The sequence below is a fragment of the Pogoniulus pusillus genome, chromosome 12 (genome assembly GCF_015220805.1).
Source record: "Pogoniulus pusillus isolate bPogPus1 chromosome 12, bPogPus1.pri, whole genome shotgun sequence".
Lineage (NCBI taxonomy): Eukaryota > Metazoa > Chordata > Aves > Piciformes > Lybiidae > Pogoniulus > Pogoniulus pusillus.
Genome location: NC_087275.1, coordinates 16,001,590 through 16,015,035, shown reverse-complemented (window position 1 = coordinate 16,015,035; position 13,446 = coordinate 16,001,590). Strand labels below are relative to the sequence as shown.

General features: G+C 44.6%; 1 protein-coding gene and 1 long non-coding RNA gene across 5 annotated transcripts in view; one reads left to right on the top strand and one right to left on the bottom strand.

The window, feature by feature from the left end:
* The first annotated feature begins 1,394 nt into the window (after positions 1-1,394).
* Positions 1,395-6,645, top strand: LOC135180144 (uncharacterized). Its single transcript, XR_010304294.1, has 3 exons — positions 1,395-1,555; positions 2,685-2,905; positions 6,554-6,645. It is a non-coding gene; the product is annotated as an uncharacterized LOC135180144 (long non-coding RNA).
* EVA1C (eva-1 homolog C) overlaps positions 5,822-13,446 on the bottom strand; it is a 39,814-nt gene continuing 32,189 nt past the window's right edge. Inside the window, exons 5-8 of one of the 4 annotated variants that reach the window (XM_064152414.1) lie at positions 12,919-13,062; positions 8,652-8,723; positions 7,533-7,622; positions 5,822-6,347 (exon numbers count right to left, since the gene is read on the bottom strand). In XM_064152414.1, coding sequence (XP_064008484.1) covers positions 5,959-6,347; positions 7,533-7,622; positions 8,652-8,723; positions 12,919-13,062 — 695 coding nt within the window. In that variant the 3' untranslated portion in view covers positions 5,822-5,958. The remainder of the gene's footprint in view (positions 6,348-7,532; positions 7,623-8,651; positions 8,724-12,918; positions 13,063-13,446) is intronic. The other 3 variants (XM_064152415.1, XM_064152416.1, XM_064152417.1) reach the window with 3 other exon arrangements.

Below are 13,446 nucleotides of genomic sequence, written 5' to 3'. Positions count from 1 at the left end.
ACTGTTCTAGTCTAGTGGCCAGCTCCAAGTTTGCAGCTCTGTTTCTTCCTGCCTCTCTCTCCCTCAGCAATGCCCTGTGACCTCACTCAGAGAAAGACATTTCACCTCTTTCCTGATTTAAAACGGGAAACTCGAGTTTAAATTTTTGCTGCTGATAGATCACGGTGGTGGAATTGCAATGCAACAAACCAGCTGGACTGCAGGATTGTTGCAGCTCTGATGGCTGCCTTCCAAGTGTGGTTAGAGAGATTCACAGGCTCATAAAAAAATTTAAATTTGGGGACCTCTTGAAAGATGCTACTTCTACCATGCACTTGGAGCTTGGCCTCATTCTGAATTGGATCCAGCTTCAGAAGTAGATCGTATTGCTTGGGGTCCTGGTTTTTCAAAAGGAAAACAAGCAACAGGCAGCTCTGCCCTACCAAGGTTTTGTGTCCCCAGATTTTCATCTCCCAGCTGCATAAAGGTGTGAGCACTGGCTGATGCTTTCATATTCCTGCTATCCCAAAGAGAAAAGCAACTGGGTGTTACCATCATGTTTTCAGGTCTTAAAAACACACAAGCTTAAAATCACAGCAGCATGAAAAAAGAGTCTGGGGAGTTGTATGGGGCTGGGTCAGTGCTCCTTCCATGGCTGGCACACCAGCAATCCTCTACAACCAAAATTATGACAGGGATTGTCAGTGGATAATCGCTAACACACACCCGCCTTGAATGGGTATTTGCCAGGTACCCTCAGTGTTTGGAGACATATTCCTAGCATTTGATGCCTGCCCACTTTGTAACCAGGATGTTTGTAACATCAGGCTTCTCCACAAGAAGCCACAATTCCTGCCATTTTCTACACTGCTAGAAAAGGAGGGGTTTATCAACCATGTATTGGAACCTTTTGTGGTTTTACTTTTCTTCCAGAAATGACAACACAAGAAAACAAATCAGTCCCCTAAGGCTGAAGTTGATCCCTGGAGGACTTAGTTTGAAGGGGCATCTCAGATTGCCTGGACCAAAGGTGACCATTGTGGGGCAGCCACCCAGGGGGTCTGTTGGGGCAGCAGTGCTCAGGGGCTGCAAGAGCTCCACTTCATCTCTAAAAATGGCACTTGGCAGCAGAGCAGGGAGTGCCCTCAGTACTGCTGAAACTCTGAGGTGAGGCACACCAGCAGATGGGGTATTTTGGGTACAGGCCTGGGCAGTACCTTGTGCTGGCATGGGCTGTGCATGCTGCAAACATAGAGGGGCCAAGCTGTGCTCCTCAGCAGGGTCTCTGTTTTGCTTTCATGCTCCTGAGCTGGAATTCATCTCTCTTGCTTGAAATGGCATCTTCACTGAGGACCACAGCTTTTCAGAGCTCACTCCAAAGCTCACTGGAGAACTCTGTTTGCTTCACAGGGTCTGGATAGCCCTTGGGAGCCCAGGAAAACCTACTACAGGTGACACCACAGGTGACAAGAAATCTCCTGGCTTATCCCATGCTTGAATACTCCATCACTCAGTATGCACTTGCAAAAAATGCCATTTGTGGCCATTTATATTCCTCAGGCTTCCTAGTGTGCAGGTAAAGTCGACCAGACTGTTTCCACATAAGGTCTTACTTCTTTGCTCCTTGCTTGCATGCATACAAGTTTGCATTGCCAGGTTGCTCCAGGCTCTGCTCTCCACCCAGTTTGCTCCCAGCCCTGCTCACACCTTCATTCCCTGCTGTCCCCTCTCTCCGGCCACCCCAGGCACCAGCACGCTGCCTGGCTGAGCACAGGCACCTCCCATGAAATCGCTGGGGTGATGCCAGGGATTTTTCCCGGTGTCACACAAGTGTTAGGTGCCACACCTGAGTGGCTGCTGATAAAAGGTGCAACTTTTGGACAGACTTATTTACTGCTTCCTGCAACTTCGCCCATGGATTCTTGGTGGTAACTCCGGGTTATTTTAAAGGCAGGGATGGGGAATTAAAACAGCCACACCAGCACTGCACACTGCCTTCCAGCAAGGTTAGGTGTTAATGCTGGGTCATACAGTTTTCTAATGCACAGCATTCCCCAAGCCATGCATGCAGCACGGACCTAGCAGTTATGGCCAAACAACTCACAAACTCTCCTTTGTAATGGCTTTGTTCTTAAGCTGTTGCTCTTGTCAGCTACCATGATTTTACTGCTGAAACTTCACCCCACTGCAGCACCAAATGCCCTCCCTGGAGTGTTGCTGCTGCCCTGTGGCCTTGCCTCGATGCTATTTCTGCCCTTATCTTGTAATTGAAGTAGATACCAACTGCAGCATTTCTGCTTCTTGTTTTCTGAGTTGACACAGCTCAATAAGGACCAGCCAAACCCAAGTGCTTCTTACCATTGCTCCTGTTCCAGTAGAGCAGACCTGTCACTGACATGAGCCTGGCCTGCTGTACACATAGAATCATAGAATCAACTGGGCTGGAAGAGACCTCCAAGATCATCCAGTCCAACCTATGCCCCAACCCTATCCAGTCAGTTGCTGTTTCCCATAAAATTGTGGTCTTTGTGGGCTCAGATCAGATAATTACACTCTCAATTTTCTGTCTTCTATGCTGAGTGCTTTTTCTGCAGTTCATCTTTTTCCGCTTTTCATCTTTCCTTCAGAACAACAGAAATAAATGTCTGTTTCTTGAGCCTTTCCTCATTTCTTTTTGCTCTATTTGTTTTCTCTTTAACTTTCAGACTGCTGTGAACAGTGAACATATGGGAACAAGGTCACCTGCTAATGGATAGCTTTCTCCAGTCAGACTTTAAAAGTTGTTGCTAGAAGAATAAAATAGCAACCCGAACTCAGACTATAAACAAGTCAGTCAAGGGAACAGCTCCTGAGTGAAGCTGCTTCCTCTGCCCTGCTCTGTTGCTCCTGGTGCCGGGTTTCTATGTTTGAGGACACATTTAAACAGGTATGTGTTATTAAGTGTTTTTTTTTCCCCTCAAAACACATTCCCAGAGGCTGTGAATTGCAACATATTGAGAAGCAGGCTCTTCTCTGTGCCAGTGGAAATCTTTTATTGCCTGCCTGCAGCCTGTGGCAGCTGGCAGAAAGGAAAATCAGGAGGGAATCATGTTTAAGTCATCTACGGGCAACTGTATGAAAGCAAGAGAGAAAGTAAATTTATAATCTTTACTTGAATAGAATGGAGTATTTCCCTCCAGGGCTGTAAATGTAGATGAGAGAGAAGCAGAGTTGGGAAAAGTGAAGTATTTTTCACTTTTGCTCCAAGGAAGGGACTAAGAGCTAAGTTACAGACTGCTTTCTGCTGATCTACTGCCACTACAGTTGCTTCATCACCAGGAATGAGCACTTCTGTTTTCAGCTGTGAACCTCAAAGCAGGGTGATGAGTTGGAAAATGTGCATTAGATGAAGTGAACAGAACAGCAGGGAAAGGATTCATGGTGCCCAGTGGCAGGACCAGAGGCATGAGCACAAAAAAGCACAGGAGCTTCCCTCTGAGCATCAGGAAGGGTGACCAAGCACTGGTACAGGTTGCTCAGATAGATTGTAGACTCCCCATACCTAGAAACATTCAAAAGCTATCTGAATGTGGTCCTGGGTAGCCTGCCATAGGAGGCCCTGCTTGAGCAAGGAGGTTGGACTGGATGCCCTCCAGAGGTGCCTTCCAGTCACAGCCAGTCTGTGATTTTGTGGCCACCCCTAGGACATGCTGTTTTCACACAGGCTTGAGCAAAGCAAAAGTCTGGTGGAAAGACTCTTGGGTTTTATGATGTCAGCTTCAGGACTAGAACCCCACAGAGGCTTAAAGACAAAGAATGAGGAAAGAAAATACACACATTTTAGTTACTATAAACATTAACTACCAGACAGATAACCTCCAAAAATAGATCAGCTGGAGATCAGCTGATCTGTATGCTCTACCCTGGGGAAGGAGCAGCAACTAGGATCCTCTGCCTTCAGTCCTGCATTCCATGCATTTGGAGCCCTGCCCACTAGAACTGAATGACAGCTGCTTTGGAGGGTCAGTAAGAGGAACAGGATCCACTTTTTTTTTATTACTATGATCTGTCAGCAGAGGGAATTGTTGGGATGTAGATCAGCCCCCTTTCTGATCAGGAAATGGGTGGTGCCTGCTCCCATGAGTCAGGAGGAATGAGCCAGCTCCTGACCAAAGCTGTCCCACACCTACTCACAAGGCCAACAAAAGGAGAACTTGCCTTCTCCCATCCTCAGGAAAAAGTTATTTTTCCAGACCAAAACTTAATTCATCAATGTCATGCAGTGGCAGAAGCTGTTAGGACTTTCTATTGGAAAGGGGGAGATTTAAGTCCCAGCAGGCATGCAGCCAGCCTCCTGGGCTGTGGTGAGCATTCTAGTTTCCCAGTGCCATGGGTGACCTCAGCTCTCTGTCCATCTCCTCAGCCTCTCTTCCTTCCGCTGATAGGATGCTAATCACTGCTGAGATTTTTCCAGTGGAGCACGGGGCAGTGCCTTAGTCATTGGAGCAAGCCCCCTTCCTCCCTTTAAAGTTTTCCCATGCTTAATTCAACTTTGTATCGGTAGGAAACCACAAGTCACGTCAGGTTTTTTTTCTTTCCAAGTGTCTCATACTGCTTCACTCTACCTAGAAGCACAGCATCTGAGCGGGAAAGCACAATGAACTCACCAAGTATTACCAATAGGAAGTGACATTTTTCCTCCTTTTGTTCAGTGAATTCCCTACAGACTGCAGTTAAAATATTGAAGACATTTTATTTAAAGGCAGGAACGTTGTGTTTTCAGATATGATACATTTCTGATTTAATTTTCTGTCTGATGGAATCTGACCAGTCTGGACAATTTTCAAATTAAGATTGTGAGCTTATTGAAAAAATCCTGAGAATGTACCTTTTAGTCAAGTGCTGGCTCAAAACCCTGATTTAGTATCAGAACTATTAACACAGCATTTCACTTAGGAAGTTACATGTCCTTCGTATGTGTCAGCTCCGGGAGTCTTTTCTGAAAGCAACCATTGTTGAGCTTGTGCTTCACAAATTTGCCAGCATGGGTAGCAGCAGAATTACATCTCAGGCAGATACCTTCCAATGGTTGCAATGTCACCTTTCCCTTAACAATATGGCACTGAAGGTCTCAAATGTAGATTGATTGTTGCCTTTCTGCCCATGCCTCAGCAGTGATTTTCCTCTTATGGCAAGCCTTAACTAGTAGCTATGGGCTTTAAAAAAGGAGCTGCAGATGCTGAGAGCTATTGTGAAGTCTCTGCACACGGAAGAGTACGGGTCTTCAGGTGCTATTATGTTACCCATCAGGAGGTCTGCTACGAAAGAGACCATGAACCTTTTCACTGAAATACTAGGCACTTCTTTGCAGCTTAGTTTCTAGACCTCCCAGCCCAGAGACCCTTCTTTCACATATCTCATGTAAGTAATAGCATCAGCTGGTCTCAAGCAGGTAGAATCTAATCCCTGTGTAATCAGGACACTGCTACCAGAGGATTTCTGTGAGGAAGGCGGGGTTAATGACACAGCAGAAAAGCTTCAAGAACCTGTGGTTAATTTTGCTTTGTCCTGCTCATGCACATGTTTCTCTTGCAATATGTTTCTCATGCAATATGTTTCTCATCCACAGAGAAGGTCCTCATGTAATTTAGGAGCTGCAACACACTAGCTGGTTCAAAGTGCCATGTCCCAGTGCAGGTGTTTTTCATGTTATGCTGCTTACATATTTTTGTCCCTTTTAATATTCCTCAACATGCATGTAGCAAGTGCCCCCAAATTACACTGAAAAGTAACCCATAAGATAACATAGCTTGCAACTATCAAAGCTTGCAGACATGTTTTTCACAGAATGATTGACACAGTCAAGGGTTTGAAACTCTCCTTTTATTGCATATATTTTGTCTTCACAAATAATTATATGCAGCAATACAAATGTTCCTTCACAGAAGGTACATTTCTTTTTTATAAAAAAGGGCTAGGGCATCATCCAAAATAAGCCTTTTATTGTTCATTAATGTAAAATGTATTCATATTTCTGGGAGGTGTCATATCCAAGCCACTGTTCATCCAAATTTCTTGTATGATCTGGTCCCTGCGCTCTATCCTTTCAGCCAGTTCTGCCGCCTCTGTGGAACTGTAACCTGAGTAAGGAGGTCTGTAAAGTTCTGCTACCTCATCCTGGACATCCGAATCAGAGGACTCTTCCTCCTGCTCCTCGTTTTCACTGTTCTCGTATGCTCTGTCACTTCCTGGCATTAATTGATTCTTCTTTCTGTGCAATTTCTTGATGTCGTTCGAGCACCACACGCAGATCACCAAAGCACACAGTGTGAAGATTAAGCCCACACAAACACTGGACATAAACAGGAGAGCTGCTCTTTCGGGGTGATCTGGAATCAGAAAGCCTGTGCTTAAAATACTTGACAAACTCTGCCAAAGTCTAGCTATGAAAGCATCAGCTGCCATTTCCAGAGCAATGCAGAAATCCCTGCCTCTTCAGAACATGATAAAATAACATTATTCCACCATGCTATTAGCATCTCGCTAGCATTCTCAAACAGCTCCTGAAGCACACACTTTTTTTTTTTTTCTCCAGCCATCCTGCCAAAAAGTGCCTTACCCTCATGAAGAGAGGGCATGGGAAGAGCAACTCTGGGCTCTGCACCACCATGGCAGCATCTCCAGGCCAGTCTGGGTAGGCAAATTTTTTTTCCCTTGACATGCCCTGAGATCACTTCTCGGTATAGCAACATGTGAGACAGATGTGGAATAGCCTTTAGTCATGGACTGTAAAATCCAGCCCTGGCTGCTTGGGGTGTTGCTGGGGGTTCTCGAGGCTGGTGGGGTCTAGGCATTTGGGGACTGTTGGTGGCAGCTGGGTGCTGCCAGCAGGGACAGTCTTGTCTTGAGGGGCTGCAGCTACTCTTCGTGCTGGCAAGTGAAACCCTTGCAAAGACTGTGAGATGATGCTCAACAGCTGTGTGGCTCTTGGTGTTTCCTAGAAGAACAGAAATCTTAGCTCCAGAATCACTTCTCAACATCAAACTTTGCTTACTTCAAAAATTCATGACTTCTCTTGTGGTGTTAAAAGTTTTGGTGATCATGAATTAATTTGTCTAAACAAAATTTGCCTTAAGTGTTGGGAGGTCACAGCAAACCCTGCTGTGTCCCACGCCAGAGAGGGCTGGACTTGGATTGGCTTTTATTTTTTTTCACTGCTCCTTGATGATCCTTATATGTGAGCAAACCAACATTTCCAAAAATGGATGTCCTCAGCTCTGCTCCCAGACTGGGACCAGGTTTTCAAAACTACTGAACAACTGACTGTCCCCATTGAAAATATTCATTAAAAAATATCTTGGCTGCAGTCTCTGAAAGAGTTTGGATCCTTCAAGATGGAAAATACTCTATTAATATCAGTTATGCTGTGACTGTCCCATCCACAAGACTGCAGTCATATTGTAATAATATTGTTACTACAAACATGAGAAGTTGTGACCTTCTGAAGTGATCCTCCCTTTTCCCCAAAATGCCATGATTTAATGAACAAAACAATCTCAGCCTCATTTTCTTACCTCTAAGGTATGCAAATGTAGCCAAGGAGTTGCTAACAATGGTTCCATCTTTCTTTGGAAGTCTTGATTCCTTTGGATCGAGGTCAACACCTGTGACATGCGGAGGTAAGGCAAATTGAATCGTATCACTGATGATGAAGCTACTGAACTGATATTCACCCAATAACTTTTAAACTAACAAGTGCACCTAAAACACAGGCAGGCTAGTGCTATGCTGTAGGAACCTTGCAGAACTTTAGAGCAAAACAATGTTTGATAAATATAATATTTAAATAAATTATCAATAAGAAAATATTCAAAATATTGAGTATAGACAAGCCTGGAGAAGAGAAGACTCCAGGAGTATAGGAAAAGCTGGAGAGGGACTTTTCATAAGAATGTCTAACAGTGGGACAAGGGGAATGGTTTAAAGCTGAGGGAGAGTAGTTTTAGGCTAGATTTTAGGACTTTCTTCAGCACGAGGCTGGTGAGACTCTGGAACAGCTTTCCAGAGTGGCTGTGAATGTCCTCCCTGGAGGTGTTCAAGGCCAGGTTGGATGAGGCCTTGTGGCATCCCTGCCCATGGCAGGGATGTTTGAGTAGATGATGTCTAAGGTCTCTTCCAACCTAAGCCATTCTGTGATGAACAGGAAACTATCTACTACCTGTGCCTTCTCCCATTAGAGTCTCCAAACTAATTTTACTTCATTATGCTTCACAGCTCTCAAAAGAACTTCCCAGGTCCAGCCACTGCAGTATACTCCCACTGCTGATGACAGTAAATATGCATTAGGCACATCGTTCATTTTGTTGCCTTTAAGAGCAGGTGCTGTTGGCATAATTCTTACAAGACTCTTCACCCTGAAAAACTGCAGTTTCACTTTTACTTTTCCCATGATCCCATTGAAATTAGAAGACATCATGCTAGTTACAGGTAGATCTGGATGGGCCACTCGTTTCATAGTGTTGTGATAGCAGAGTCGTGCTGGTGTGAGTCCTGCCTTGCTCCCAGCCAGCCATCCTGTCCTGTTTCTGCCAGGTTTCTATGACCCACCTCTCACAGACCAAGCCCTGCAGTGAGAAAATGTCTTATTTCAATCAAAGGAGAGCAGCAAGCCATATGTTTTTGATGGTACATACCATTGTTCTGTTTTACAGAAGACTTATTATCAATGGCCAGGGTGTTGACTGCCGTGAGGATCAATTTAGGAACTTGAAAAGATGAAAGACAAATTGTGTAGTGTTAGTTCGAGGAACCAGATCCTCAGTTCATTACCAATCTTGATACTAATGCTCAGTTTATTTAATTCAGTCTCAGAAGTGCTACAGAAGGAATAAGAGTGGGTGGCTGCATTCAGAACCAGCACAAGCAAGTGCCAGCCCTGCTAGTGTGCAAGCCTTGCCCCAGTGCCACAAGCAGCCTGAGCTTCCTCAGTGGCCTGGAAGTGTTCCCTCATGTCCAGTGGCCAGAAGTGTTTGCAGTTGGTACTGCTTATCTGCACCATATCAGTCTCAGCTGGGGCTGCTGCTGCTGTCTGCTGCATTGCCCTGACTTATAGTAACCTGAACTTACACCCTCACCCTGGTATCTTGTCCCAGGAGAGTGGCTGCACCCAGTGACACATCCTTTTCCTTCCACTACTGCAGATCTAGCACACCAGGAGGCACTGCACCGAATGCTGTGGCATGGGATGGTAGCAAAGACCATGCTGCTCACAGGGTTAGCACTGGTGGGGAAGAAAAGGAGGTGGGAAAGGGAATAAAGTAACTGGGGAGAAGAATATAATAAACATGGGGTGAGAAAGGGTTGGAAACAATTGCAGCAGGCAGAGTGAATCTGAAAGATGGAATGCATAGGTAGAGCACTGCTAATTTTCATCTAAAGATGAATGAAACCAAAGAGGACATACAGTGTTTGTGAGGGTCTAGTAAGGGCAAATGTGGACCTGTGACTGGATTCACGTGCCAGCCTGTGTGAAGCTCCAGGAGCATCAATGTAGCTGTACACAGTGTGGGACCTACCCCCTTGTTTTCCATCCCACAAGGGATGTGTTAGCTTGTACACAGTAGACAAAACAAGCCTATAATTTCAGGATAAAATGGGCTACAATCAGATGCTAAACTGCTTCCAGATGCTGGGTTTGGATGAGGATAATTTGCTTTAATTCTCAAAGAAACTAAGTCTTGTGTCATGTCCTCTGCAAAGCCTCTGAGACAAATTGTCACTGAGAAGGAAGGTGTGCAGGATGGGAAGAGATGAGTTAGGTGAGAGTCGGCTGCATCCTTCTCATTTCATTATTTTTTTCCCCTCAGTAAGTTTTTATGCACTTAAAATAATGAGAAGAGATAAAAGCAGGTGCATCATGCAGACAGTGACAGTTCACATTTCTTGTTAGATGAATGGGGCCTTCAGATACTCAGATCTTGGCACCTGTTCCTGTACTATGTGAAGGCAGATTGACTGATTTGTCAGCCTGATGTAAAGGAGGGGGAAGCAAGAAATTTCAGGTATGAAGCTCACCTCTATCCCACACAGAAACATTTGAAAATACATAGTGTATAAGAAAAGTTACACAGAACAGAGGAGACTGAAGTTTGCAGCTTAGCATAGTTTTCATTTGAAAAAACAACTAAAAATAGCACTTCTTTCTGAGCAGAACTTTTGTGTGTGGGCTCAAAGTCACAGTTGTTTCCTTTCCTGATGAAGGACTTTTTTCAAGACTCTTAGCTCCCGTTTGCAATAGAAGGCCAACAGAGATAGGGGAGAATGAGCTCATGTCTATTTTGGCTTGTACCTCATCGTAACTCTTAACTGTTTTCCAGTGGCTGAATACTTCTGTTGGTGGATGAGGCAGACAGTGAGCAGGTTGTTTTGTTTTCAGACTGCACTCTGAGCTGGCTGTTATGAACAATATGCATTTGTTATGTACAATATCCTGGGAGGACAGACCATCCCCAGGGCCTTGGTGTGACCTGAAACTTCTGTTGCATGGGCACCAGCTCAGGCGAAGGCTCCTTCACTTGGGCAGATGTTCCTCCTGCTCCTCTCCCAGGGGGAACCTCCCTGGGCTTTGCTTGCTACAGGACTAAATCCTTTACCCAGAGCTTCCCATCATGTTTGCATAGCTACTTAATTTGGCATTCAAATATTTATTGCAGGGGGATGCTTAATTCAAAATGGGAAGGACCAAAAAGGCCCCTGATTGCCTGCATTGTTCATTTTTATTATGGTTTTATTTCAGACATGAGGACTTTAGGCTGCCTCAGGTCACTAAGGTACAGAAACACTGGTACTAGCATAAGGAATTTGTATCAATACACCTATATTACAACTTGTGTCAGCACTATGTCAGGAAGACTCGAGTCAGTCACCTACAGCAAGCTGCCAAAGACAGCCCACAGACAGTGTCTTCTAAGAGAGGTTCCTGAAGTTCAGCCTCAGCAAGAACCAGGAGATGCCACCTTGTGCAGATATGAGATGATGCTGAGTAGGTTATTGGGAGCGCTCAAAACTGCTAGAAGCCAGCATGTTCTGGCTCCTGCTGAGCTTCTACTAGCAGGAATTAGCTGCAAAACTAAAAGTGCAGCCAGACACACTAGCCTTAAATGGTCGTTGACCCATGAAGTGGGGAGTATGATTATTTTTCACATTCCTGATCATGATGAAAATACTTTCAAGTGTGGCACAGCCCTCAGAGACTCTGCTCTGCTGTGCTCCTGTCACTTCAGAGGAAGGCCTGTTTATCTCATCTTGGGAAGCATTAGGTTATCAGGAATCTTCTAGAGGGGAAAGAATGTGAAATGTCATTCTGAGATATGGCCAAACTCTTCCCATGTTCACCAGATGATCTCTAAAATAGTTAGACCTGCAAATCATTGGCTAATGCTCTGGATTGCACAGCTCAGTAGAATCTGGCAGAAGGAAAAGTCTTCAAAATGTGCCAGCAACACACAAGAACACTATTTATTACCCACATGCTTTTGCAAAGCCACTCCACTAAATAATAGAACACAGAACATCACTGCAAACAAACCTCTGCTGTTTTTCTAGTACACAGATATGCAGGACAGGATATATTGTTACAACTATTCTTAGTAAAAACTAAAGAGAATTCCTTTAGCTCATTTGAAAAGTTACTGCAGCATGATAAGATGACATATTAGTGCAAAGGCAGTATTCAACAACATAAAGCTGAATTACTGCAATGCCTCTCACCTCACAGCTAACTCAGGAGGAAGCTGAAAATCTCTCATGCCAGCAAAGAAGCAGCGAGGGCTCATTTTCCTCTGATCATCGGCTACACAGTGATCTAGCAATCAAGCCTATGCTGCTGTTCCCAAAAGCACGTCTCAGATAACCTGTGCCCTCTAACCACTACTCACTAGAGATGCAGCAAAAGGACTCTTTGATATGTCCCTGTGGAGCTACTGCTTTGACTCCCTGCAGACCAGAAAGAGTCAGAAAGGAGAAGGGCTGGCAGCTTTCCAACCAGTGCACAGTAAGCAGATCAGTAACTCTGTAAAAAAATGTTTATGCATCCTCAGTTGGAGCAGAGGTGTGTGAGAGATAATCACCCCTGACCCTCATGCTTCAGCCCCAGAGCTAGCCAGCAGCAAAAAGCAGAGCCTGAGGAAATCTGTTCAAGGCTTAAGTAAAGTGCAGTCATTCCTAAAAATGTGCAATAGAAAACAAGATGCTACACAGAAGTTCTGCAACTGCCTTTCTCTCCCTTTATTGATATTACACTTGACTCTCCCACAGCCTTTGCTTTTGAGAAAAATAATTGTAGGGAATTCTGCTTTCCACTGATGGAAAAGTATTAGCCTGTGGTAAAGAATATGGAAAACTGCTCCCTTTTTGTCTGAGGAAAGAGCTGAAGTAGGCTTCAGTCCTGCAGGGGATGTATAACCCCAAACCCTTACTTATAGTGAGACTCTGCCCATGAGAAAGGAAATCCCTCTGCAAGGCTGAAGGCTGTAGGTGTGCTCATGTGAATCAGGTTTCAGGACTGGGCTTGTAACACAGTGCTTCAATTATACTGGACTGCTTTACCTGTACTGATGGTAGGCAATGCCAGGCTATGTTTCCTAGCTCTGTTGCAGACTCTTAATTCAATATTATTTCTCAAAATACTTAATTATTTTGTTGCCAATTGCATTTTTACAAGAAAAAAAAAACAAAACTCAATGTCTAAGTTTACATTTGGTGCAGCTCTGCCCATGGGTTTGCTCACATCTTTTGGTTGTTCTTGTATGGCTATATCACAAACTTCCTATGTTAAAAGGCAGGGGAGATTTAGGAAGCCTCTGGGTGCATGTGTATGTCTCTGTATGTGTGCACCTTTTGGCACTGTTTTGCTTTGCAAACAGAATGGGAATTTAAAAATGGTCACAGATTAGCTCTTACCGCATGCATAGCTGACGTTAAGGTGTTTTGTCACTCCAGGTAGGCATGGACTTCCAAAATCCTGGCTAGTGACAATGAATTTGCATCTCTGTTTCCCATAACACCTTTTTGATAAAACTTCTAGCGCCGTGTAAGACAAGCAGTCTGAAAGAAAAGTGCATACAATGAATATACAACACTGGTGTTATTAGAAATGATAGCTGCTACTTGCATCACTAAACATCACAGAATCATAGAACTTTAGAGGTTGGAAGGGACCTCCAGAGATCATTGAGTCCAACCCCCTGCCAAGGCAGGATCCCCTAGGGTAGTTAGCAAAGGAAGGCATCCAGGAGGGGTTTGGAAGTCTCCAGAGAAGGAGACTCCACAACCTCTCTGGGCAGCCTGTTTCAGTGCTCTGTCACCCTCACTGTAAAGAAGTTTCTCCTCATGTTGAGACCTTCTATATTCAAGTTTGTAGCCATTGCTCCTTGTCTTATTGCTGCTGACCAGCGAAAAGAGATTGGCCCCATCTACTTGACACCCACC